Source organism: Solanum lycopersicum, chromosome 10, assembly GCF_036512215.1.
Source record: "Solanum lycopersicum chromosome 10, SLM_r2.1".
Lineage (NCBI taxonomy): Eukaryota > Viridiplantae > Streptophyta > Magnoliopsida > Solanales > Solanaceae > Solanum > Solanum lycopersicum.
In genome coordinates this window covers 61641865-61669238 of record NC_090809.1, presented here as the reverse complement: position 1 = coordinate 61669238, position 27374 = coordinate 61641865, and the positions used below count along the sequence as shown (strand labels likewise).

Sequence of the window (27374 nt, the reverse complement as noted above, 5' to 3'; positions counted from 1 at the left end):
TAAAAATAAACAAGGGAAGTGGTGGTAGGATTCATTTTATAAGCACACGCGCCTTCTCCCGCGCGTGGAAAAACATTTCTGAAAAATTACTGTTGTGTCCTACATAAGCATAAAGCAAACACCATTTCATTGGATTTGTTGGATTTGTTGGATTTTCTCTGTAAAAAGAATAAAATTTCTGCAGAATCTTCCAAATTTTCCTTCTGCTTTCCCAAAAGCCACAAATTTGTAGGAATTTATCCTTTGATGCCTTTGGGATTTGCTCATTTCAATCACCTAAGCACCCTTTTCCCTTTTAAATAATCCAAGATTTTCATATTTTTATCATCTACATATTCATAGATATAGTATTTATTAAAAAAGATTCAATTTTTCCAACACCCATTTGGGAATTGTTGTTGGTTTCATCATCATGGGGTTTGTTGGTGATGGTAGTTGTAGTAGTAGTGGTGGTGATAAAGGAGGGTGCTTTATTGGGGGTATGAAAAGTCTTGTAAGAAGGAAGCAGGTTGATTCTGCAAATTCAAAATCATCTTCTACATCTGGTTCTTCTCATCAATTAGCTAAAGCCTTAACTATACCTCATCTTATTACTATAGGTAAAGATTATGATTTGATTCTTTAGTTTTTGTGAATTGGAGTTCAAAAAAATTTGATATTTTTGTTTGTTTATGTTTTAGATCAGCTTGTTATGTATTTTTGGTCCTGTGGGGTTCATGTTTATGGTTACTTTGAGTATCTTTTTTATTCAATTCTGGTTTTTAATGAGGTTATTAAATCCATTTTATGCATATGGCAGTTTAATATTTATGATCTGTATTCTTATGTTGTGGCATGGTAACTTGGTGTTCTCATAGTAGAAATTGAGTTATTTGATACTTGTTAGGTCTAGCCTTGGTGGATAGAGTTATTTGATACTTGTTAGGTCTAGCCTTGGTGGATAGAGTTACTTGATACTTCTTGTTGGTGGAAGGTGGCAGGTCTGTCGAATTAGTGAGGTATGGCCAAGCTGGCAAAAACCAAAAAAACAATTAAAAGTTAGTTATTGCAATAATAGACAACTTTCCCCTGCTAACACTCAAGGGTGATTCTTTTCTTTAACTTTTACCGTGTTGAGTGCTTGGGAGCATAAGTTGAGCAATTTTTTGTTTCAGATTGGATTATCTAGCTAACTCTAGATATGTGATTCACAAAGCATAGCTGGTTTCAAGTTTGGATAAGGTAGGAGGATGCTAGTAGGTTGATAGCCAGTGTAAAATTAGTCTTAACTATGATAAATCCAATGCATACTAAATTTATTGGGACGTTCTCAATTAGATATGCGCTGTCACAAATCGAGTAGAATGGATACATCACATTCATATAGCTGGCTCCAACTAGTTTGAGATTGAAGAATTGCAATTGATTGATCGATTTATATTGAATTTTGCTTGATGAAGCATGTTTATCTATAAGTTCTAGCCAGCTTAATATTATTTTATGCCTCGTGGTTTGATTTTCCAGGGGTTGGTTCAACAATAGGCGCTGGGGTGTATATTCTAGTCGGCACAGTTGCTAGAGAGCACTCAGGCCCGGCACTCACCATTTCATTTTTAATAGCTGGAATAGCAGCTGCTCTTTCTGCCTTTTGCTATGCGGAGCTTGCAAGTCGTTGTCCATCAGCTGGGAGTGCCTATCATTATTCTTACATTTGCGTTGGAGAGGGGTATTCCACAGAAGTTCTTACTGCACGGATTTTGATCTCATGATGAAAATCTTTTGTTAACCTATTAAAATAACTAGAACTTTGATTTTATAAAAAATGCATTTTCTCTATGGGCCATGACTTGTGATTTCTGTTTTCCTAATTTTCTTGTAACAATTGTCAAGTTTTGATTTTTATATTCTGACTTTTTTGAGGTCTAGATATGTTTTTTAAAAAATAAAATTTACCCTCCCTCTCAGTGTTGCATGGCTGATCGGTTGGGCATTAGTATTGGAGTACACAATTGGAGGTTCGGCAGTTGCTCGTGGCATATCCCCAAATCTGGTGCAACAATTTCTCTTTGACTTCTGAATTATTTGATTTCGTTCCTTATAAGTATTAAGCAATGTGCCTAGCTGTCTTTTTCTGTGAGATTGCCTTATAGTTATAAGATAATATGTGCATCCTTTGGACAAAGTAGATTCACTGGCCTAGCTGTTCTAGTGCTTCATGCGGAAATCTTCTTTGATTTAATCAACTTGTTTCTTTACTTCAGGTCTGCTGAATTATGTGAAAATAATTAATTAGATATTGAAAAATTAGTTTAAAAGCAACCAGTGTCAATTGGATTATGAGCCTGTTTGGATTGACTTATTTTAAGTGTTTTTAAGTCAAAATAACTTCAAAGCACTTTTGTGTTCGGATATGATAAAAAAGCGCTTTAAGCCAAAATAATAAAAATAAGCCAAAAGCCAATCCAAGCGGGCTCTACTAGAAGAAATCTGCATGTGCCAATATTGTATTGAAGATTGTGAATAAAGTAGAGAAGGCTTCACTCCACATCCACTTCAAGAGGTTACTCTAAATGTCATACACACATCCTCTCCAATACTGATAATTGATTAATTATGGATTATCCGCAAGTGTTTGAGTTTTTCGCTTATAACCTCCCTGAACATTGAAATTTTTTTAGGTATGCTGGAATGTTTGAGTTTATAGCCGTGTTAGTGATTCTGGTAATAATGTATGCAGGAAAACAACAGAGCTCTTGGTTCTAGTTGTGAGGAACTCACTTATTGTTATAGTTTACTCGCAAACTGTTAGTAGATTGTGGGTATATTATTTTAAATGACTTCAAATAGTATTACCAGTTATGTGAACAATTTGTACTGGGAGAGGGAGACCTGCTTTCTCTATATTGCTTTTATGTGAAAATTGATGTTGTATAAGGGACAACTAATATGAGTTTATCTTCATGTCTCTTTTGATTCTAGATCACTTCTGGCCTGTTTATCCCTCCGTCAAAACCAATGAAAGAAAGAGGCTTAGTTCCCATCTTTAAATGTCAATACACTTTGAATGTTCCATATTTTTCTTTAAAAGGGTAACTGTATATTCACACCAAAAATTCATCATCCTAAAAATGATGGATTTAAAACTTACATCCCACATCTGATGGGTATTCTTTACAAGTTCCCTATAAAATCTACTAAATCTACTATCTCCCCTATTAGATTTTGTTTACACAAAAGAAAAAACAAAAGCCTTATACAGTTCATTCTAATCTTTCTGTTCCTTTGTGACTCTAATTTTGTCATCCTTCTCTGTTTGCAGGCTATGCTTTTTGGAAGTCCAGACAGCCTGCCATCTTTCTTAGCTCGTCACACAATCCCAGGACTGAATATCACAGTGGACCCATGTGCTGCAATTTTGGTTTTTCTAGTCACTGGACTTCTGTGTGTGGGGATCAAGGAGGTATTTTTCATATCCAAATAATCATCTCTTTCTTTGTAGTTTGTAGTTTGTGCTTCATTAAATGTCAGCTCAATTACATTTTTGCAGAGTACCGTGGTACAAGGATTTGTCACTTCAGTAAATGTATGTGTCATGGCCTTTGTAATTATTGCTGGTGGATATCTGGGCTACAAAGCAGGATGGCCAGGCTATGAGCTTCCTGTTGGGTAATTGGCTGTCCTGCACACGCATTCTTATGCGCTCTCCTCCTATCGATCTTCTTTCTCAATCTTTCTTTAATTGATAGGTATTTTCCTTATGGAGTCGATGGAATGCTTGCTGGAGCTTCAACTGTCTTCTTTGCCTACATTGGGTTTGATTCAGTTGCTAGTACAGCTGAGGAGGTATTGCCCAAGTCTGTATATACTTTACTCCCGCTGTTTTTATTTGTTTGGTTGGTTTTGACTTGATACATTGTTCTTGAGTAAAGAAGACATTTAACTCTGGTGGTCTTAAACTAAAGATATTTAGGATGCATGTTCCAAAATGCCCTTTAATCTTCTAGTCTTAAACATACCACGTGAAAAGTTAAAACTAAAAGAGTTGCCAAAAAGGGAAAGAGACATTCTTTTTAAAATGGACTAAAGAGGAAAGTAAGACAAACAAATTGAAACGGAGGGATTATCCCTGTTGAAGATTCTTGGACTTTTAAATTTACCATCTGATTTATTTCTACTTTTTGATCTCTAAAAAGGTGAAGAATCCTCAACGTGACCTGCCAATGGGAATTGGTTTTGCATTATCAATATGCTGCTCTCTCTACATGTTAGTCTCTGCAGTTATTGTTGGTTTGGTACCCTATTATGCTATGGATCCAGATACACCAATCTCTTCTGCATTTGCAAGCCATGGAATTAATTGGGCAGCGTAAGTTAATCTTTTTGGCCTATTGATATTGCAGTTAGTCTTATTATTGACGCTAAACTATTTGATGTGAAACTGCCTTTTTACTGTCTTATTCTTTATTCTATATTCTAATGTACTTCCTCTGGATCTCAATACAGATATATAATAACTATTGGAGCTTGTACTTCTCTTTGCTCAACATTGATGGGTTCTATAATGCCTCAGGTACGCAAGCTGCATCATGTAGATTTTGGAGTCTACGTAGCTTGAAATTGTTTAAGACACAAAGTCTGATTAGATTCTTAGTGCTATAAACTTCATTGGGGTGTTTAAAACTATTTGACTTGCTACATCTATTGAGATGTATAACTTTCTGTACCAAATACTTGGTAATCTTTCCCAGAATTCCCAGAAATACTTTGTAATCCTTCTCCAACAAATTAAACCTTTCCTCTTGGTTGTACTGTAATACTCAACCATGTTACATGGGAAACTTGATTGCATGTTACTTATAACCACTTTGAGCCTTATATTTTACATCCTATATTATTGGACATACTTGTGTTCTCACTCTCTGAGAGAGGGATAGGTAGAGTTGATTCTTTTTCATACTTGTACTTCTGGCATTAACATTGATTTTTTGTGATTTTAGCCACGGATACTTATGGCAATGGCTCGGGATGGATTGCTGCCTTCATTTTTCTCAGATGTTAACAAGCGGACTCAAGTTCCTATTAAGGGCACTATAGCAACTGGTTTACTTTCTGGAACCTTAGCATTTTTCATGAATGTTGAACAGTTGTCAGGAATGGTACGTTCACTTTCTGGACGTATTATATTATATATTTAAAGCCAGAGTTAAGTCCTCCATAATCATCTGAGTGATATTAACTTGTTCCTTTTCTTCCTATTTGGACTGAATCTTCTGCAAATTGAAATGTCTTGAGTACTTCAACACATAGTGGCTTGTGTCAAAATATGACTTGTAGCATGTTTGATATGGTGTTGGAACACATCAAAAATATCAATTTATGTATTTTTTGTTCCCTTTGTTGTGTGCTGTTCTCCTTGTTTTGGAGTGAGGGGACAAAGACAATAAGAGAGTGATATCTAGGATGAACATTTGTTTTTGGCTCAAAACAATCTCCCTTTTCGTATCCTTTAGCTGTTTCATTCTTTTTTCATCTTGAGGCTTGTAACTCCTCCTTTGTTAGAAAGAATTAAGCAAACAACATGATTATTACGTGAAAATCCTTGTAAGCTTAAGTGATGATTTTCATTGTTAACTAATAGATTATGACATGATAATTTGTCATATTTTTCAATCGTGTTGAGCAAACTTTGGAAGTGTGGTTTTGAGTGATTCACAAGACACAACTCTAATTATTTGGTAATAAAATACCAGTTCCAAAAAATTAGTCAGGAATAAGATGTTATATCTTTTTGACGTTTGTATGGTTATAGCTTACTTATGAAGGGAAAATGTCTATGCCCTCTGGCTCTCTGCTTGTGATTTGTGTTTAATGTGATGTAATTAGCATGTTTTGATTCATGTAACATTGTAAATTTCAGAAGTCTTAGTTTCCTACTCACGGTTTGTGCTTGTTTTGATTATGTTTCTGTCTTTACAGGTCAGTGTTGGTACACTTCTTGCGTTTACAATGGTGGCTATTTCGGTATTGATTCTCCGATACGTACCACCAGACGAGGTCCCAGTTCCCTCCTCTTATCAGGAGGCAATTGACTCAGTACGCCTGCGACGTAGTAGCTGTAGTAGTAGTTCAGATATGGATGTCGAGAAAACCAAAATTCCAGCTGTGACCTCTGGTGATAGCACTCCATTGTTAGGCGAGATTTCAGTTGGGCATCCTCTTGCGGAAAAAGCAGCAGCAAAGTTGAGCTGTAAGTATTAAATTCTTGGTAGTAGGCAGCGGTTAATTATTCCGATGTGACTACTAGTTTGTGCTAAAATGATCATGCTATGCTTTATAAAATTCAGAAATTGCGACCAAAATAAATCTAATAGGTCGTGTTAGGTATGGTGAAATGAAGTATAGGAAATCAAGTGGTGAAAAGCATCTGAATAAGGAAAAAGCAATAAGAATTGACTTGGGTTTATTGATTATAGTCTTTGTCTCTTTCTCCTACCATATATAGAAATTATATATCCTTACCTGAGTTACCTCATGATCCAACTGAGTAATTCAACAATAAAAAATGAAAAAAACTGATGCTCGCTAGGCGCACCTTCCCTTCGTCTCCGGTCTCTGTTATCTACATTGCATTTCGGAGTCAAAGATGTGTTCACTATATTCCTACATTTACAAGGAATAATCTAAGTAGAAAATTCGTACTATCATTTACTTCTCTTGATTTTGTCACAGATCTAGTAAGCCAAAGGCGGAAAGTTGCTGGCTGCACAATTTTGTTCATCTGTATTGGAGTATGCATCGTTACATCCGCTGCTTCAATTGTTAACTTGTCTAAGTGAGCTCTCTTTCTCTGTGATTTTATCTGTTCATTTCTTTAAATTTGGAGGGATACAGAGGAGATTTAAGAAGTGAGCAAATGTGTAATAAGGGTTAAATACCAGGAGAGTTTGTACGCCAACTTGGATATAGATATTCATGAATGTATTTCTGGACATGCACATAGATTCTGATTACTATCAATAAATATGATCTAAATATTGGGATATTCTTGATGTCTTTGTCACAAATGCTGAGGTAGTTAATATGTCTTAAGCCTTACATTTTCTTGTACAAAATTTTTGACTCTTCTACCTTATTGCTGTGATCAGTCCTGCAAGGTACGCACTGTCCGGAATTGGTGGTTTGCTTCTGATATCTGGTTTGATAATACTCACTTGCATAGACCAGGATGATGCGAGGCACAGCTTTGGACACACCGGAGGTATGTTATATATATCATTATCACCTGATTAAAGGCTTTCACTCCATTAGCTTTGAGCTTAGGTCAAATGACCTTTGGTGTTTTGTGGTAGTGGTCTACTCGTGATCATCGCCATATCAATTATCTAATTAGATTGCTTGTGCTTGACCGAAAGTAGTGGCTGTTAATACATCTACCAGGACAAATTTAAAGCATATTTTTTTTTCTCCTATTCAGGTTTCACTTGTCCATTTGTACCACTTCTGCCGATTGCCTGCATTCTCATCAACGTCTACTTATTAATTAATCTCGGGTAAGCCTTGATGACTTTTTTGCTATTATTTTCAGCACGGCCGAACTATATTTCAGATTTTGGTTTATACTGTTAAGTATGAATTTAGACCTAACTGAATCTCGAAAGCTAACCCTATGAGGTGAGGATCGTCCAACACTCATATAAATAACCATTCGCGTAACCAACATGACACACTATAATAAAATATCCAGAACACGAACAACATAATACAGGCGCCTAACGTTGGATAATCAAGAATATTTATTAGTTTTACACTGATACCATGTTGAGAAAATGTCTAACTCAACCTTATTAGAAGCTAATTCATGAGGTTAGGATTGTTCAAAACTATATGAGGCGACAAGAACCTATTCCCTCGACTAATGTATACTGCTTCCTCCTGCACTTTCCTATATTTGCTAAAGATGGACCAATCGTCATTACCAGGAATCACAGCTCGTAATTTACCACTATTTCTTTTATCATTATAGTCGAACCACTACTACTCAGCATTGTTAAACCGCTGTTTGCATTTCTTGCAGTGGTGAAACTTGGGCCCGAGTATCCATATGGCTAGTAATAGGAACGTGCATATATGCTTTGTACGGTCGAACCCACAGTTCACTAAAGACTGCAGTTTACGTTCCTTCAACTCACGTGGATGAAATCTACGAAACATCAGCCATCTCCCTTGCATGTTAACACATTCATCTGTCAAATCAAGTGAAAGAACCTTGTTTTCAGTTACTCACGGTTTACTGAAGAAGCAGCTGTATATTTCGTCGTTCTGCTGATAAAAAACTGCTACATGTTTCAGAATATTGAAACACATATCTCTTTTCCTTTAGTTCACGTCATTTAATTTTATTTGTTTCCCCATTGTAGTTCTACTACTGAAAGAGGAAAAAAAGATGTTATTGCAAAACACATTTAGTATTGTTTGTAATCAGCAGAGGGTAGTTGATTTTTTGAGCTTCTTTGTATGTGTACATATATTTGTGATAGGAATTTGTGGTTCTGGCAATGGTGTACTTGTTGTATGTGTAAATATATGAATTATGAAGCTAAAGATTTCTTTTGAGTTCCTCAAATAGTACTGAGACTTCTTTTCTTGTCTTTTAATACTTCGGTTTCATTATTACTCTTCGTTTCCTTTGCTTCAGTTATCATATTATTCGTTGGCGTCCTTCATCGTAAAAGACTACGATATTCTAGACTTGTATCGAACAAGAGAAAGAAACATTATTTTTTTTTACCAGTATTTTAATTATACTTCCTATGGTAGTCCATAAATTATGGTCAACATAATAATACGAGCCACTAGATATATCGACCAAGGTTTTATGATTACCCTATCTCACACAAATCGTTTGGTTACGATAGGTTGTTGTCATGTAATCAAAAGGTTACAAGTTTAAGATATGGAAATAGTTACGTGCATATATCTGATCTAAGGTTGCGTATAGACGACCATATGTGATCTGACTCTTAGAAATGACTTTAAAAATGGTGAGATTGTATATATTGCTTCCTGTACTCCCTACGTGGAATTCCATAAATGTTTCGCGAATGATTCATCCAGAAGTCATATTATCAAAATATTCATGGGCTAACACACGAAAAAACTGAGGAAATCGTCTAATGTAAATTGACACCCAAACGCGAAGAAATCACTCTAAAATGGAGAGACTATATAATTGTTCTCCTAACTCCCTACAGAAGGATCCATAAAGATTTATTCGAAAAGTCATATTACCAAAATATTCACGGCTAGCCCAATATATGTGGAAACTATACTCATTTTAGCTTTCACCAATGTCATTACAAAAGAACAAAATGTATCTTCATTACAAATCAAAATCAAGAAGTTGAATTCCTATCTCTAACATATTGATCCCCATAGCTTCTCTAAATCATTACACAACTCTTTTTCTCTACCTATGATTATAGAAGTATGATCTGCATTATCAACAATTTTCACCTCTGCATTTGGCACTTTCATCTTTATATTTTTGCTACATTCCACTGGAACTACTTGGTCCCTACTACCTTGAATAACATTGATTTTCACCTTAGCTATTTTTAAAGTTTCCAAGTATTTATCCATAAACTTTGCTCCTCCACATATTACATTATGCATTGTGTGCCAGGCTGATTGATGAGTGTGCCTAGTCAAGTCAATTGCCATAAAATGTAGGTTCCTAAAATCAAAGAAAAAGAAGTGTATCGTAAGTATAGTCACGTAAACAACTCATTGTGTCCCCCCGAAAAATGCATGTAGGCTATCACATCTTCACATGTATAAGTATAGTCACGTCAACAACTCACTTTACATAATATCGAAGTGAAACCACTTACAAACACAAACAAGAACTTATTTCTTTTTCAAACTTAATACCGATGTGGTTTATAAAAAGGAGTTGTAGACAGTGTTATCTGCCTTACCTATTCCAAGTGAGTAACTTGAGGATTCCTTCCCAAATTCTGTGGTTTTTGCAGATGATGTAACATACACATCTACCCAAGTGTTCATACCAAGACATAAATGATGAACCAAATAACAAAGGTGGCCACAATCTTCTTGCTGCAAGTTTGTTAAGTGCTGTTAAACTAATATCCTCCTTTGTTGAAGTGACGTAAGGCTGAAAAAGTTCAAGCACAGAAAGAAACAAAGACCATTAGCAAGAACGAACAATAACAACATACTCAGTGTAATCTCATATGCGGGGATCATGAGAGGATAAAAACTGTACACAGACCTTTACTCCCTACCTTGTGGAGGTAGAAAAGCTTCTAAAATTTGCTTATTTTGAAAACCGAGTTTGATTTTGTCGAACTTTGGTTATCAGAAAAGTACCTTGTTTGTGTTTGGCTATTAGAAACACTCTTTCCCAAATACAAGAGCAGCATTTTGTGTTTGATTGAGGTTACCAAAAGCTTTTTGGCAGAACAACTTTTTCAGCTTCTGATTTTGTACTTTACTATTATAACAACAACATACTCGGTGTAATCCTATTAAGTCAGGTTTGGGAAGGGTAGAATGTAAACAAACCTTTTCCCTATCTTGAGGGTAGAGAGGTTGTTTCTGATAAACCTAGGCTCGAGAAAAAACAGTTCAAAGCAGATCAACGAAGAAGTCACGACAAAAAACTATACTTACTGGTGCTATCAAGGTGATTGATCTGACAGAATGAGAATGTTTTGCAGCTAAAGCTAATGCCACCACACATCCCATTGAATGCGCAACAATATGAAATGAATTCAACTCAAATGGTTGAATCACTGAACTCTCAATCATTTCAACATGATCTTTAACTGTGTATAAGCAATTGTTTGGTTTTGGACTTTTTCCAAATCCCAATAGGTCAACTGCTAACAATCTGCATTTCTGCATTGCATCTTCAGATACATAGGGAAAAATTGTCTCTGTCCAGAATGTAGATGAGGAGAGAAAACCATGTAAAAATACTATATTTTCTGCTTTCTTGCCTTTGAAATCCTCTAAGTTAACTGCAAAATTTGTAAGTCTATACATTAGTGCTTATCTTATTTCTATTTTTGCCTGAATAATAGGTATAGTGATTCTGACCAAATATTTTGATACTTCAATACACTATTTCTGAGAAAGAATGTTATATATATATATACATATACACTATATAATATGTATTTCCTTCCATTGAAATATTTCCTTTTCTATACCATGTGTTATTAAGCTTTGGATTATAACATTAAAAAAGAGTTAATAATGAAAAACACAGCTTGAACTATTGTTTTTTCGTGAGTTTCAAACTCTAACTATCCGTCATTCCTTTTTTTTACCTTTCATATCACCGACTCAGTGTTAAAAACTTAAAATACACCTCCACTTTCAATTGTTTCATTTTTCTACCTAAAACTATCACTATCGTTAAAGCAAGAAAAGGAAAAGTGAATAATTGATAGTTTTAATTGTTCTTTTTAAGAGTAAATTTTAGGAATAGCAAACATAAAAACCATATTAGTACTCAATAGCTCCAGTTTTCCTATGCATCTAATTTGTATAAATCACGGCGATTTGTATAAATCGAACGCCTATGTCTATGAAATTGTGTTTATATATGTATATGTTCTTTGTGTTAGACTATAGTAGAGAGCGAAATTAGGAGAGAGAGGATAGAGGCAACCAAGAGAAGGCAGAGGGTGGTAAGAGATGAATTGTATATGTATATGAATTAGATAATTATAGATATGCAACTACTATGTATATGTATCAATGATTGTGTTTGTATATTTGCATAAAATTTGAATTTGAATACAATTGAAACAAGTTAAAATATTTGTATTTGTATATCAAATATCTCTTTGTATTAATATAAGTGTAAAAGATAGAGAGATACATATTTGTATTTGAATATATATAGTCTCTTGCTTTATACAAACATAAACACAATTTATACAGTTGTATTTGCATAAAAGTGAGAGAGGCGAGAAAGGATTGAGGTGGCGAGCAAAATTTAGGGAGAGAGGCGAGAATGACAATGTATTTGATACGAGTTAGAATTAAATGAAATGATAGATTTAATATTTATTTTGAATTAATACTTTGCTAAAAATGAACAATCAATAATTTAAATGTGTTTTAATACATAAATAATGATAGTTCACGTAGTAAAAGGACATAAAAGTAATAGTTCAGATATAAAACTCGGGAATACGAAATGTACCTGGCTGAATTTCTTTGACAACAACATGAAGCTTCAATTCCCCTGCAATATTACCCATCCATGAAATACAATTCTCACAAGAACAATCAGACCACCTTACATTTTCATTCAATTTTCTCCGACTACTAAAATTCCGGCGAAACCCAATTCCCCGGAATAAATTTCTCCGTTTATGAAGAGTATTCGATAATTCATTATCACAATCACTTTCTTCTTCGTTTTCTATGGAACAGTAACAACCCGAACTTTCACCTTCGAAGAATTCATCAATCAATTTGAAGAAAACACAGAAAATTGCATCGAGCAAATCGAGAAATAAGAAAACTACTGCACTCGCTGATGAAATGAGAATCTCCGATGTAATTTGTAGCCATTTTTCTGAGAAATTTACAGAGATTTTCTGCATTTTTTTGGGGATTTAGGGCTTCGTTTTTTCAATTTGCTCAATTTCGTTTGCATGATGAGTTTTGGAATTTTACAGCAAAAAGGATGAGGTTCTATATCTTTCCATTTTTTTCGAGCATATTCAGGATTTCAAAAGGATGGATATCGTATAAATTATTTTTTTTATTTTTTTTGGAGTGTATTCAGGATTTCGGAAGGACGATAATGTATAAATTATCTTTTTCATTTTTTTTCGAATTCAGGATTTCGGAAGGATGAATGATGTATATATTTCAATCACTTTTTATGTTCTTAACAATGAATTGTTAAATTTTAAAAATTATAAGTTCTATATATAAAGTTATTAATTTTAAATTTTAATATACATATTTAATTTTAAAATATAAAACTTTTATAGTACTTTTTTTAGGAATTTTTTAATGCTAACACATTTGAAATTTTGAAAGATTAAAGCAAAAGATAAAAGAAAAATTGATTGAAATGTCAAAAATATTATCAATACCACTTGGAGGAATGTTATTGAAAAAGAAAAATAGATAATTATAGAATTTAAATTTCTATTTTTGCTTAGAGAAGTGCATCGAACTATCATCTTATTATTATATGCTATTTTAAATGTGAGTTCACACCTATATATTAAATATTTTTCAGAATAATATGTAATAATATTATTATATATGATCTAGACAAGGAAGCATGTGTTTACGTGAACTTATGAAACACCCTCTAAATACACATTTGATCTTTATGTGTTGTTTGATTTGAAAATTGTGAGTTAAATGCTGCATAATTTTAGTTGGATGAGAAATTCTGACCATGAATTGTATTGTATCGTATTATATTGTTTAATGAATATAATGTTTAGATAAATTGTATTATTTTTTATCGTTATATTATGTCACACATTCATAATAAGGAATAAACCTACAAGAAAAGTAGCTTAAAGGACAGAACTATTATAAAAAATAAAATATAAAAGCTTAAATATGATTAAGATAATGATGTGATTATATCAAATTAATTATATACAAATAATAAATTTTCTGATAAATTTTAACAATATAATATATTTACAAAGAAACAAATTTAAGTATTAATTTTCTAACAAATGAAAAAGAACAATTAGAAAACTTTGATATTCTCTAGTGAAGCACGAATATAAATGTTCTTAAAATCTTTATTTAATTTATTTTTTTATCTTACCAAAAAAAAAAAGAAAATAAGTAGTTAAATGGGAATACTTAAAATTTATCGTGTATAAAAGGAATATAAGGCAATTTCATTGTGTGGTGAAATTTTTTACTACGTAAGTGAAATGGTCTATTGATTGAATATTATCTGTTTTGTTTATTTTATTCTTCTAATTTATGGACCAAATTATTAAACTAATCACATGAATATTGTCCAAGTAATTTTACGATCTTAAAGAAGAACACGTAAACATTATTCGTCTTCTAAATGGGTTAATCTTTAATATATTTTTTTTCTAAAAATAAGTTAATTTATAATCTCTTTCTTTTAACTATCGAATTTCTATTTAACAAGAATACAATTTTTTTAAAAGTGCAAAAAAAAAAATTTAATAGAGACCCAATTCTCATAAAAAGTGGGACTTTTCGTTTCGATATGAACTTTAAGATGATAGAAATTGATGCCTGTAAAAATCAGATATAGGATACGGAAAAAATTGTATTAGGAGTTTGGTATTACGACGTGCAATTTTAATTTAATCGAAATTTTAATATAAATATCGAATAAAAATTGAAAAATGAATATTGCCTTGAGATCCACAACACCATCTCATACTCATAATTTTGGCTCGTATATAAAATAATTTTAAAATATATTAATATTTTTTATTTACATAACAAATAAAAAAAATAAGTGACATCACTTATTTTTTCAAAATATTTTCCAAGCATTTTAAATTAAAATAAAATAGTAGTCTAATTTGATGACATAAGATCGGGATGATTTTTCAAAGTCTTTCCTATGATATATTCCGGGTGACATTGTTACATTTGATATAGTATTTAAAAAAGAATTAAAATTTTGTAATTTAAAATAATTTTTAGATATTAATTATGTGGTTATAAATTATTTCATAAAAATTGAACTGATAAATTTAAAGTTACATAAATAGTGTAGTTTCTGTTTCTAATTATAATAAAGTAATATTCATTTTGGAACAGATTAAAAATGAAAAAATGTCACATGAAATGAGATGCAGAAGAGAGTATTAGCTCGTCTTCCTCTACTACATATTACAATCCAGATAACCTTGTTCAAGATAATAAAACAACAATAATAACATATATATATATATATTTAATATAATCTCGTTAATGACATTGTAATCTTATTTTCACGACAATATAAATTTGGATAAAATAATAAAAATAAATACACTAAATGTTGTAGAGTCAAAAAAAAAATAGATACTTCAATATAATTCATGACGTAAAATTGAATCTGTCTCAATTAAAAATTTCATCAAGATATCAAAAATTCAAACTTTTGCATCTAATTGAACGCAACTCTTTCATGAACTTGATTTGAACCTATCCATTTACTTAGTCACACGTTCTAGGGTGGTGGGAGTAGGCGTTTTAAAAAACTCAATAATTTTTATACAGATTTATATTTATATCGACAACTTAATAATATAGTACTAATTTTTTCTTGTTCCAATGGTAAAAATGACACTTGTTTAAGTTTTATTATCCTCCTTAATAATAATTTGAATCCTTATGAAATTCATTAGATTAAAATTTTGAATCGGTCTCTGAATAAAGTATAATAAGTGTCAACTTCCAAATCAATAGTTGCCAGTTAACATGCTGTTTTTTTGTGGTCAAATAGTTATAAATAAGCTGCATCACCAATATGAAACACTTTGTGTCTGATGGATGGGTAGGCAAGAAAAATATTTTTCACAAATTTCTTATTTAGAAAAACAAATGGTTTTTATAATCAACTTTTTGCGTTCAATAAGTAATAAAAAATATTTTTAAAAAAATTATTTGTATATAACTTAGATAAATACTATCTAAGGTAAGGTGACTGAGAGGTATGGGTGGAAAGGCGTATTCAAAATATTTTAAGATGACGGGTGTATTATTATAAAAAAATGAATTTAAAATATAAATTTGATATGTTTGGCATTAGTTTCTTATCACAAATAATCAATAAAATCTTAAAAATTATTGGTTAAGAGAGACATTATAATTTTATAAAAGAAAACAATACAAGATAAATAAAAAATATGAATTTCTAATCTCACTTAGAGAGATGTCTATAATCATCATTGCACGATATTATATGATACCATTTAAATTCTTTTTAGAAAATATAACAATACTAAAAATGATTACGAGAGAAAAAACATAAATTCACATGAACCTGATAATCCGTCCTGAATGCGTCGATGCAAGGGGTGTAGGGTGGTAAGGACTTGAGAGGACACAAATCGATGCGAAATATATATGTCATTTATATAACTTACCTTTTTACTTTTATTAGGGGGTTTAGACAACTTTCTTAGAGTTTATTTTTCTCATGTTCAAAGAAAATTATATCTACAATAAAAGATAGTACGGGGAATAAATCCAATTCAAAGTAAGAAATTACAATGTAAATTATTGTACAAACTAAATATTTTGAAACTTTAATATGAACATCGTCAAATTAATTTCTTTTAAATATTTTTAAAAATATATAATTAAACGTTAGCTAAATTATGAAAAGAATTAAGTCAGATACACTTTTATCCAATAAAGTTGGTATACATATTAACATCAACACCAAACACCATTGAAGCAATGCATAACTACATACACACGTAAAGTTAAAAGTATACAAATAACTTTTCATTATCTAATTAATAGCCTTCAACTTTTATTTCATTAGGCCAAAAAGTTTGTTATTTTTACATATATACAGAATATTCTCCAAAATATTTTGTCAACAAAGGCTTGGGGTGGGGTTCTTTTTTTTTTTTTATGGGGGTGGGGGTGGGGTGAGGGGGGCATTTATTTATTTACACGTTTTATTTTGGAAAAGAATTGGAGGGGCTGAATAGTTATTATAGAATAATAGAATTGGTTGAATATTACATAGGTTTCAAATTATATAAATTTTTGAAAATAATAAACACAAGGGGTTAAATTTAACCTGATAAATTATGTTTTATTATTTTGCTCATTTTAGCGCATATATATATATATATATCTAAAAATAAAAATCATAACAATTAAAGATGGACGAAGAGAATATATATTACATATTCAAATTGAATTAAGTTCGGTCACATTTTTAATGGTAATTAGACCGTTTAGGCTGAATTGACACGAATCTAGATATCGATGATATAAGACATACAATAAATAATAATAAATTATTATTTTCAAACTTATATATATATATATATGCGCACACACACATAAATTCGTGTCAATTCAGCCTAAACGGTCTATTTACCACCCAAAATGTGACCTAACTTAATTCAATTTGAATATGTAATATATACTCTTTTTGTCCACCTTTAATTGTTATAATTTTTATTTTTAGAGTCAAACTATAAGTACGTAATATATATTCTCTTCGTTCACTTGTAATTGTTATAAATTTTATTTTTAGAGTCAAACTATAAGAATTTTGACTAACATTTTATGATGTATTTTTACATCAAATTCATATTCAAAAAATTACAATTTATAATACTTTTCATATAGTTCTTGAATATCTAAATTTTTTATTTAAAATATCAAATTAATGTAAACTTTAAAAATTAATCAAATTAATTTTTGAAAAACACAATATGATAAATAAAAGTAGACACAATTTGGGCTTATAATGTTAAATTAAATAGAGAGAGCAATTTTGAGTCATATTCGGAATTAATTTTTAATGAAGAGCACAACTACTTAATTTTATGTAGTTTTTTTTCTAATTTTTTTTTTATTGATATTCAATATTGATTAATTTAATTGTTATATTAATAATAAGACATTCTATGTTAAGGTAGTTTAATGTTTTGTATTAACGCTTGACTAAATTTAACTTTTAAATTATTTTAAAAATACATAACACAATATTAAAGACGATTTCGTATTTAGGATTCGATTTTATAAAGTGAAAACTGGTTTGGTGACAAAAACAAGGTGCCACAGTTGAAGGTTGGGCTGCGCCATTGGGGTGGGTGGGTAGGTGAGAACTATAGATACCCAAAATCCCACGTCTTGTCTTCACCTACTTTTCACTACCCTAATTATAATTTCACATTTTAATTTCTAATACTTTTTTTTTTCAATTACAGAACCTCCATTGATCAAGATTCATCTTTTCTGGTAAGAAAATCTAACCAGCTAAACCCCCTTTTCCTTAAAAATGGGGTTCTTTTCTTGGAATTTGAGATGTTATTTTGAGTAGTGACTGATGTGGAATATTGTAGTTAATCGACACCCTTTTGTGTTTTTTGCTTTTATCTGGCGAAAGATCAGATTTTTAGTTCAGTGATTTAAGAATCTTGGATCTTTATCTGAAATTGAGATTCAAAGGTTGAAAATGTTTTGTTTTGTGGAGAGAACTAACTGAAGTTTGTGTTTTTTTTTCCTCTACTGTTTGTGTAAAGATCAGATTTTTATTTTTGGGAAATGGAGTTCTTGGAAAGACCTGATGCTCAATTGATTATTGGGGTTGCTGTTGCAGCTGTTGCTGTTGGTGCTACAGCTTATTTTTACTTCTCTTCCAAGAAGTCCAAAGGTTTGATTTTACTTAGTTTATCCATTTCCAGCATAAGAAGAACTGTTGATTGCACTTATACATGCTTGCTATTTAGGTGGAACAGGTGGATTGTTTTGAAATTAATGGTAGTGTAGCTAATATTTCATGGAAATGGTTGTACTTGGTGTGTGTGTGTGGTGGTTGGGGGGGGGGGGGCGCTTGTGTGTCTATGTTGCTTGGACGTTTCAAAATGCCACAGGGTACGTGTTGGATTGTTCAAAGGTAGTGCAATTTTTAAAGGATTTGATACCTGTGCGGCCGCGTTTTTGGAGAATCCAAGCAATATAAGTGTGTTTAGAAACTTTCAGGCATGCATGTTTTGTCTGTAACAAGCTACATCTCCCATTAAGAAACATGGAATTGGGATTCTGGTGTTCGTAACTTGATAATTTTTTGTGTAATCACCAATCCTCTAGTATTTCGACTCGGTCTCAATCTTATTCATTTATATAATCAAGTTAGAACGTTCGAACCTTATAGAGCTAGGGGTGCTGTGTGATTTTATCTTATGTTAAAGTCACTAATAAAACTGTGCTTAGTTCTGTTTTCTATGCCTTTGATCTCGGTTGTACTGACTGATAGTATCTTGTTATCTTAACAGTATGTTTGAACCCTGAAGAATTCAGGGCATTTAAGCTTGTTAAGCGCACACAACTTAGCCATAATGTGGCGAAATTTAGATTTGAACTTCCGACGCCCACTTCTGTGTTGGGGCTACCCATTGGACAACATATTAGTTGCAGGTCAGTTGATTAAACTATTCTCACATGCCAGTAGTTTTTTTTTTGTGCTCTCACCATTTGGTTTCTTATTTGACACTCAACAATCAGGGGCAAAGATAGTCAAGGTGAAGAGGTTGTTAAACCATACACACCAACTACTTTGGACTCTGACATTGGATACTTTGAGTTAGTTATAAAGGTAAAATTTAAGTAGTGCGGTGATTTTGCTCTTGCCTTTTCCTATCTCATTTTGGTGATTTTGATGGTTTGTATTTTGTGAATGCACAGATGTATCCCCAAGGAAGGATGTCACATCATTTCCGGGAAATGCGCGAGGGTGATTACATGGAAGTGAAGGGACCCAAGGTAGATTTTTTTTTGCTTGTGAGATAATTCTGCAGTGATACTTATTGGTCATCTAGTCTCTTTTTTTGCCTTTCAGAACGGTATTGTTGTTTCTTTACCTTTTTTTTGTTGGTTTCTTTACTTTGTTTCCCTTCTTCAACAATTCCGAGTTTGTTAAATCATTGAATTAATATCCGCCTATACGGTAACTTAGAAAGTGCACAGAAGATTAACTACTGATAAAAAAGTAGGAATCTTGTGACTGGTGTGCATCCAAGAAATATTCTTGTGCTGTTCTGCATATGGTTTGACCATATTTCTTTTCAGATTTCAACTTTCTATGTATTATAAATTTTCTGCTTCCATATCTAAGTTTTAGACGTAGGAGAAATCTGACTGACATTGCTTTATTTCATGGCATTGGATTCTTGATGCTTCCATTAAAAAGCTTTATCTCTTAAGGACTTACACATCAATTTCCTTTCATAAATAGGGGCGCTTTAAGTACCATCCTGGTCAAGTTAGAGCATTTGGAATGCTTGCAGGAGGCTCTGGCATTACCCCGATGTTCCAGGTCTGTTTTCTTTCTGCTTTACTTAAATAACTTGTCTTTCCTTTTTTTTTTTTTTTGATAATGGTTTTTCTGGACCGAAATATTTCAGAGTTTGATGCAAGTATACTTCTTTCTATTTCTATCCAGGTTGCTAGAGCTATTCTTGAAAATCCCAACGACGTGACGAAGGTGCACCTGATATATGCTAATGTTACTTCTGAAGATATTCTTCTGAAGGTACATATTTATTTCTTTTTTGTCATTCAATTTTTTGCCTTTTGGCTAATGTTTGGTGCAGCATTTGTTTCTGTGGAAAGGCATATTAGCTCGAGTGTACAGAATGTTAACACCTGAATTTGTATTTATTGGCCTGCAGGAAGAGTTGGAGGGCCTTACTGTTAACTATCCTGACCGTTTCAAAGTTTATTACGTCTTGAATCAGGTCAGTTCTATAACTTCATTTCTGGTTTGAGAACTGGTACCTAAATTCTAGACTTTTGGAGACATTTAACGGCAAGTGTAGCATATTGAACGTGTTGTGTCCAGTTAGTTTCACTATGAAGGATGCTGACAACATTTTTGAATGCTGAATAGACGTACACAATTCTCATTAACCATGAATTTATCAACCAAATTTTATCCTCTATTACCATTTGGACATCATGATTTTCTTTCTTGTTTAGTATCTTTCCAAGTTGCTCCTTGTTACAGTGCATTTCTCTTGCAAGTAAACGTGCTTTTACATCCTACATAATGAATCAAATGATTAGATTGTTCTCTTAATATATGTGTAGCCTCCTGAAGAATGGAGTGGTGGTGTGGGATTTGTCTCCAAAGAAATGATCCAAGCTCATTGCCCTGCCCCGGCAGATGATATTAAGGTATTACATTGTATCTTTGAAGTTGCTAAAAGCTACCTATTCTAGCATCATGAGTTTGTAGTCGAAGAAATAGGTAGATTACCTTAAAAGTTCATGAAATATCGAGGGAAAGTAGATCTCGACTGAGTTTCATGTTAACCTTGCAGATACTGAGGTGTGGTCCACCACCGATGAACAAGGCAATGGCTGCTCATCTTGAAGCCCTCGGATACTCACCGGAGATGCAATTCCAATTCTAACTTGTTTTTTTCTTGTTTTCATCTTTATCCCCGCGTTGAAATTATTGCGAATTATAGTCTGGAGAAAGACATATTGACATTGTCATTTTTCAGTGAAGAGACTCATAAACCTGCTTTTCATTTTGAATAACATCTCATTCTTGAGTAAAAATGTCATCTTTGCTTTTCTGGTCTTGGTTCAAAGTGCACTAACATCAACATAACACTTGAGCTGTTTGCAGTTTTTTTTTTTTTTATTGAGTTGTTTATCGCGGATAGGCTTTGTCGGAAACAACCTCTCTATATCTCAAGGTATGGATGAGGTATGCATACACGCCACGCCTCTAACCTAAACCCTACCTTGAATTTCATTGATTGTTAGGTCACATTTTTAGATAGATGTTGGTTAGAATAATGAATCCTAATTTTGGTATAAAATATACCACAAGGAAGAAGTAATCCTAATTTTGTCGTACTTTTTAAAAACAACCTTTCTATTCCAAGCTAAGATAAGGTATGCGTATACGCTACACCTCTATCCTAGATCCTACTTTGAATTTCATTGATCTTATCCTAGATCTACTTTGAATTTCATTGATCAAGTTACATTTTTAGATGTTGGTTGAAATAATGAATCCTAATTTTGGTATACAATATACCACAAGGAAGGTGGGAGGATCATTGAATTCTATCGTACTTTTCGAAAACAATCTCTCTATCTGTATATGAATCGATTCGCTAATAATTTCAATGATAAATTGAATTGAAAATGTGTTGAGACGGGAGAAATAATTTGAGACGGACAGATCAAATTAACATATTTGAAAAATAATTAAGGTATCAAGTTTTTGAGATCCATATTTTGAGATCTGTCTATGAACCTTGCATTAACTATAACATTAATAACCGTTTAAATTACTAATTAAATTAACTCTTAACCACTAATTAACATAAAGCTTGGATTAAAAAAATACCCTAAACCACATGGTACAAACATGTAAACTAATAGTACAAACTTATATTGCATGTCTGACTGTCTGTTGAACTTATGTCAGCAAAAAAGACTGATGAGCCCGCTTCTTCAGAGATTCCAAATTCACCTATTTCTACGCTGTCTTGTGAAAAATTTTACACCAAAAGACAAGAAATTGGAACGGTTTAGAGAAATTTGAACCTTTTTTTTTGTATTTGGTGCAACTGCTCTGTCCTCCACCTGTTTGTCTTTTTGTTTCCATTTTTTTAACCCTTTTTCCTCTCTTGTTGTATGGGCATTTTCTGTTTTTCTTCATATTGTAGTCAAATTCACGTTGGTTCTGATCTGGGTTTTCAGTTTCTTGATCTGGGGTTGTGATTTCTTGGGTTGTTTCATCTCCATTGATAAGTTTTCTAGTTTGTATAGGGAAAAAAATCCATTCTTGATTTGTTTTTTACCAATCTTGTTTGGTTTTGAGAAAAGGGTGTGTCTTGGATTTAGATATTGGTTTGACAAAAGGGGTGTTTGTTTGTTTCAAGTTTGTCTTGGATTTGTTTATTAGCCATAGTGTGATAAATGCTGAGGGGAAGGATAAAGATATGATTTTTATGGTGTGAGCTAATGTAGGAGTTCTGGTTTTGAGTTTTGTTTAGGATGAATGGTTAAATGGTTTTTGGTTATTATCATGGTATTTGTTTAAAGGTTTAATTTTTGCATTGTTTTTGTCCACCATTTTGAGTATTGGAGCAACAATGGTAGCTTATAGGATGTGTTAGTTGTTGTTACTTTGTTGATATAGAGAATTGCAATGGCAGAGAGGAATGTATATTTGATGGGATTTTTCGGTCGAAAATCCTTGTTTAGTATGTTTTCGGTAACTTCAATCTTGTTCTTGTTATCTTTGTTATTTGTGATGCGTTCAACTGGACGTCGTCACTTTTTTTATCTCAATGTGTTACCTAAGTCCAAGGTTCTTGCTTTATCTGAAGAAGGTTATTCACAATCTAGTAGTCAAAGTGATTATGAGGTCTCGAATTCAAATCGAGCTGTGTTTAAGAAAGGAACATTGGAGAAGTACAATGTGTTAAAGTGTAATCCTAGTAAACAAATCCTTAAAGTTTTCATGTATGACTTGCCCCCGCAATTTCATTTTGAATTGTTGGGCTGGAAGTCTGAGGGAAAGCGTGTTTGGCCAGATATTAGGAAACTGGTTCCTACATATCCAGGCGGATTAAACGTGCAGCATAGTATAGAGTATTGGTTAACACTGGATCTTTTGTTGTCTGAATTTGATGACAATTTGATTGGTCGAAGTGCTAGTGCAATACGAGTGCATAATTCAAGTGAAGCTGATGTGATATTTGTTCCTTTCTTTTCGTCGGTTTGCTATAATCGGTTTTCAAAGCTTAAGCAAAAGAAGAAAACAAGTCCAAACACCTTGCTGCAGCAAAAATTGGTTACATTTTTGACAGCACAAGAGGAATGGAAAAGATCAGGGGGAAAAGACCATATAATTCTTGCACACCATCCAAATAGTCTTTTGGATGCAAGAATGAAGTTGTGGCCTGCAATGTTCATACTTTCAGACTTCGGAAGGTATCCTCCCACGGTAGCTAACGTTCAGAAAGATATTATTGCACCTTACAAGCATGTAATCAGGAGTTATGAGAATGACACTTCTAATTTTGATAGTCGGCCAACGTTGCTCTACTTCCAGGGAGCCATATACCGAAAAGATGTAAGTCATTCTATTCACCTAGTCGTCCATGAAGTAAGAAATACAATTACCTGTAGACGTGCTTCTGAATTTCGGATTATATGTTTGTGTTTGTGCACGATATCATTTGTTTGTTAGTAGGAAGCTGTTGAAGCTCAAGTAATTTCATCTGTGTTATGTTGTGTATTTATTGTTTCGACGGGGGGTGGAGGAATTGGGTGCTAAATTGGATGATGTGAAGTAAAATAATTTGTTAGCAACAGAACAAGGCGATATGTTTAGCACAATACAATAGGTAGTACTTCCTAATCCATGCCCATTTTGTTGAATAGTGAAAAATTACGATGAAATCGTAGCTATCACTTGGCAAAATAAGCAGAATGGTTAGATAGAATACAGTTATTTGGTGTTACATGTATATTATTTTGAGTCTAACACTGCATAAACTGATAGCTTATTTTGCGCGATGAGTTTGGAGGCATGATCACTTAAGTGGCAGCCTGCAACTGTTTATTTGGTTCTTGTAACTTGAAAAAATATTACAAGTTGTTTGGATTTACTGCTCCAAGTTACAAAACTGAAATATCACACGAAAGGCTCGATCTTATGTTCTCCTTTCTTTTCCCCTTCGTCATGGTCTTTAGAAGGTCAATGAGAAGGACACAAGCAACACGATTGCAGACCAGACAACCTCTCGAGTAAAATTGTGGATGCATGAGGCGAAGTTTTGATTCTTTTAATTGCCAAGATAACATTGTGATACATAGTGTGTGTGATCTTCAATGATTACACACTGAATTCATTTCGAAGGAACTAGAATTTTGAACTTTAGCAAGATTATCACAATGTACCCTATTTCGTTACTCTTTTACATTTCCTGTTTCTAGTTCTTTCATTTTCTTGTTTCCAAGTCTTACGTGTTTTTAACCTTCAGGGTGGATCTGTTCGACAAGAGTTATTCTATATGCTGAAAGATGAGAAAGATGTTCATTTCTCCTTTGGAAGTATACTAAAAGGCGGAGTAAAACAAGCAACAGACGGTATGCACTCTTCCAAATTCTGTCTCAACATTGCAGGTGACACTCCCTCATCAAACCGTCTCTTTGATGCTATTGCATCTCACTGTGTACCAGTCATCATTAGTGACGACATAGAGCTTCCCTACGAAGATGTTCTTGACTATTCAGAGTTCTGCATATTCGTTCGTACATCAGATGCTGTCAAACCAAATTTCCTCATAAACTTCATCAGGAGCATCACGAAACAAGAGTGGACTAGAATGTGGGAAAGGTTAAGAGAGATTGAAAATCTCTTTGAGTATCGATATCCTTCCAAGGACAACGATGCTGTTCAAATGGTCTGGCAAGCTATCGCTCGTAAGGTTCCTACTGTCAATTTTAAGGTACATAAATCATCGAGATATTATCGATCACCTGTTTCTAAGGATGGAGGCCTAAAATCATTTCCCTTGCCAAAGAATATTTTGCAAGAAACTTGAACCATTCAGTAGATATTTTTTCACAGTTTTGGAACATAACCAATGTTTTGCAAACAATAGTTTTACATACACTATATAGTATTATAACATAGAAAAGGAAGTTGTAATTTTTAAGTCTATATGATTGTTGAATTAGTTAAAAGAGATCATTGATTCATTTGTTCATTCATTCATTTTTTCATCTAAACTTTTTTTTCCTATATGAACTTCGAAATCAAGATTCTCAATAAAGATGTTCAAAATTCTAAATTATATATATATATATATATATATATATATATATATATTTTTGGAGAAGGATGTTTAATTGACCACCTTTCATATCCTACGCCATTGCATTAATGATCACAAAAAATATTCTCTCCATTTTAAAATGGAGAGTACAGTATTAAAGATCCTCGGACTTTCAGGCGGTTTTTCTTTTGGGTAGCTGTTCACCGTTGGATCTTGCCAATATAGCCCCCTATAGTTTGTTATCGAGATATTTTTTTTTTCCATTGTTCCCAGGGAGTTTTTGTGGAATCTCACCTAGTTTAACTTGGAAGGAAGTTTAAGAAAAGAAAAAGATTTTTTAATCTTGTGATTCTAAATTAAAGTTATGTCAAATGTATCAAAATGTCCTCTAATCTTGTGGTCTTAAACATGTTACGTGAAAAGTTAAAGTTAAAATATTGTCAAAAAAAAACTCGTTCTTTTTTAAATAAACTAAAAAAAGATAGTTTTTTCTTTTTAAAACGGATGAAATAATATATTGTTGAACTGAATAGTTTTGAACTCACAATTTAAATACTAAGATGAATTTAATGTCAAGAACCTTAAAAGATCGAATCCGTCGAATATAAATTCTAAAATGGAAGTCTAATTAAGTAAATTCTTTAATATATATATATGGTATGAAATATTCTCTCTGTTTATCGCGGTATTTGGTTTTTCTTTATCAACGTCTTCTCGGTCGAGTTTAACATATTAAGTGTGTTTAGTATGATTTATATTTTTTGTGTGACTTGTAAATTATTGCACAAGATTGAGTTATTTAGTGCATAATTGTCAAGTATTCTCTTCGTTTATTTTTACTTGTAACTTATTACTTAAATAAATTTTTATTTTTAATCACTTTTGACATATCAATTTTTTTTCATATTTTATCCTCCGCATTAAATTATTAAATTATTTTTCAAAACATAATATTAAACATTATTTCATAGAAATAATTTGATAAAATAATTATATTAATAATTATTTTTTTAATAAATATATTAAATCAAATAATAATAAATGTAAATGAACGAAAAAAATTTCTTGAGACTTTAAAAAAAATATTTCTCCGTTTTAAAATATTTGTCACATTTTTGTTTTCACCCTCTTTAATATCGACATATACAAGGCTTGACATTGATTATTCCCTCGATGCAATGCAAAACAAGTTCCAAGAACATTGATATTTGAGTCTTATCAAATGACTTTCACATTGAATTTTGTGGATTTTGCCGTCCACCCGAGAATGGTTAAATGATCAGAAAATTTGATTACAATTTTATTAAAAAATTTTAAAAATTATAATATTTTTTTATGTTAATATAATTTTTTTTATTTTTTAGTTAAAAGGTATTTTTTTTATCCGGTATTTTTAGAGTCAAATTATAAAAATTTTGATTAACATTTTAAGATGTATTTTTTTATCATATTAATACGTAAAAAATTGCAATTTATAGTACTTCTCATATATTTTTAGAATATTTAATTTTTTTGTTTAAATTTCAAATTAATGTGATCTAATTTAACTTTAAAAATTAATCAAATTAATTTTTGAAAAGCACACCATGACAAATAATTTCGGACGAAGGGAGCAGTACTAAAGTTAAAAGGGCAAAAATACTATAAAAGATGAAATAACATAGAGAAAATATCATTTTGATCAAATTCTAATAAAGTTTTTCGACCAAAAAAATTTTTCTTTTAAATTTTATGGTGTGTTTGAAACAACAAAAAATATTATGCCAAAAATATTAACATTATTTAAATGTTATGAGATGGGATAGGGAAATAGGCGAGGGTTTAAGG

The 27374-nt window shown here is 32.2% G+C and overlaps 4 protein-coding genes across 9 annotated transcripts; 3 read left to right on the top strand and 1 right to left on the bottom strand.

Annotated features, from left to right (window-relative positions):
* The first annotated feature begins 140 nt into the window (after positions 1-140).
* LOC101262876 (cationic amino acid transporter 2, vacuolar-like) lies at positions 141-8602 on the top strand. The gene is made up of 14 exons (NM_001279005.2): positions 141-599; positions 1504-1705; positions 1945-2029; positions 3299-3439; positions 3527-3645; positions 3726-3822; positions 4173-4345; positions 4483-4549; positions 4977-5135; positions 5956-6226; positions 6709-6811; positions 7125-7237; positions 7454-7529; positions 8054-8602. The coding sequence occupies exons 1-14, from the start codon at positions 413-415 to the stop codon at positions 8211-8213; spliced, it is 1953 nt and encodes a 650-aa protein (NP_001265934.2). The 5' UTR covers positions 141-412; the 3' UTR covers positions 8214-8602.
* Positions 8603-9292: 690 nt separating this feature from the next.
* On the bottom strand, positions 9293-13595 carry LOC101262576 (probable lysophospholipase BODYGUARD 4). The gene is made up of 4 exons (XM_004249321.5): positions 12218-13595; positions 10672-11021; positions 9957-10153; positions 9293-9712 (listed from the first exon to the last, which is right to left on the bottom strand). The coding sequence occupies exons 1-4, from the start codon at positions 12621-12623 to the stop codon at positions 9394-9396; spliced, it is 1272 nt and encodes a 423-aa protein (XP_004249369.1). The 5' UTR covers positions 12624-13595; the 3' UTR covers positions 9293-9393.
* A 4135-nt stretch (positions 13596-17730) lies between these two features.
* LOC101262269 (NADH--cytochrome b5 reductase 1) lies at positions 17731-21297 on the top strand. 6 transcript variants are annotated; one of them, XM_069290389.1, is made up of 11 exons: positions 17731-17830; positions 17940-17970; positions 18260-18385; positions 19008-19149; positions 19237-19327; positions 19417-19494; positions 19967-20047; positions 20174-20263; positions 20403-20468; positions 20821-20907; positions 21054-21297. In XM_069290389.1, exons 3-11 carry the CDS (start codon positions 18277-18279, stop codon positions 21144-21146), a joined length of 837 nt encoding a protein of 278 aa, XP_069146490.1. In that variant the 5' UTR covers positions 17731-17830; positions 17940-17970; positions 18260-18276; the 3' UTR covers positions 21147-21297. The 6 variants fall into 6 exon arrangements, with proteins under 6 accessions (XP_069146490.1, XP_010312194.1, XP_010312193.1 ...); XM_010313892.2 differs by having other exon boundaries at positions 17745-17826; XM_069290388.1 differs by having other exon boundaries at positions 17750-17830; positions 18255-18385.
* Positions 21298-21356: 59 nt separating this feature from the next.
* On the top strand, positions 21357-25480 carry LOC101261975 (probable arabinosyltransferase ARAD1). Its single transcript, XM_004249319.5, has 2 exons — positions 21357-23836; positions 24750-25480. The coding sequence occupies exons 1-2, from the start codon at positions 22907-22909 to the stop codon at positions 25311-25313; spliced, it is 1494 nt and encodes a 497-aa protein (XP_004249367.1). The 5' UTR covers positions 21357-22906; the 3' UTR covers positions 25314-25480.
* The last annotated feature ends 1894 nt before the right edge of the window (positions 25481-27374 follow it).

Coding starts and splice junctions, on each gene's coding strand:
- LOC101262876 (NM_001279005.2), top strand. CDS start 413: ATGGGGTTTGTTGGTGATGGTAGTTGTAGTAGTAGTGGTGGTGATAAA. Junction 600..1,503: donor ACCTCATCTTATTACTATAG/GTAAAGATTATG, acceptor TTGATTTTCCAG/GGGTTGGTTCAACAATAGGC. Junction 4,346..4,482: donor CATGGAATTAATTGGGCAGC/GTAAGTTAATCT, acceptor ATCTCAATACAG/ATATATAATAACTATTGGAG.
- LOC101262576 (XM_004249321.5), bottom strand. CDS start 12,623: ATGCAGAAAATCTCTGTAAATTTCTCAGAAAAATGGCTACAAATTACA. Junction 10,154..10,671: donor CAATCACCTTGATAGCACCA/GTAAGTATAGTT, acceptor GAACTTTTTCAG/CCTTACGTCACTTCAACAAA. Junction 9,713..9,956: donor AAGTTACTCACTTGGAATAG/GTAAGGCAGATA, acceptor CTTTGATTTTAG/GAACCTACATTTTATGGCAA.
- LOC101262269 (XM_069290389.1), top strand. CDS start 18,277: ATGGAGTTCTTGGAAAGACCTGATGCTCAATTGATTATTGGGGTTGCT. Junction 19,328..19,416: donor ACTTTGAGTTAGTTATAAAG/GTAAAATTTAAG, acceptor GTGAATGCACAG/ATGTATCCCCAAGGAAGGAT. Junction 19,495..19,966: donor TGGAAGTGAAGGGACCCAAG/GTAGATTTTTTT, acceptor TTTCATAAATAG/GGGCGCTTTAAGTACCATCC.
- LOC101261975 (XM_004249319.5), top strand. CDS start 22,907: ATGGCAGAGAGGAATGTATATTTGATGGGATTTTTCGGTCGAAAATCC. Junction 23,837..24,749: donor GAGCCATATACCGAAAAGAT/GTAAGTCATTCT, acceptor TTTAACCTTCAG/GGTGGATCTGTTCGACAAGA.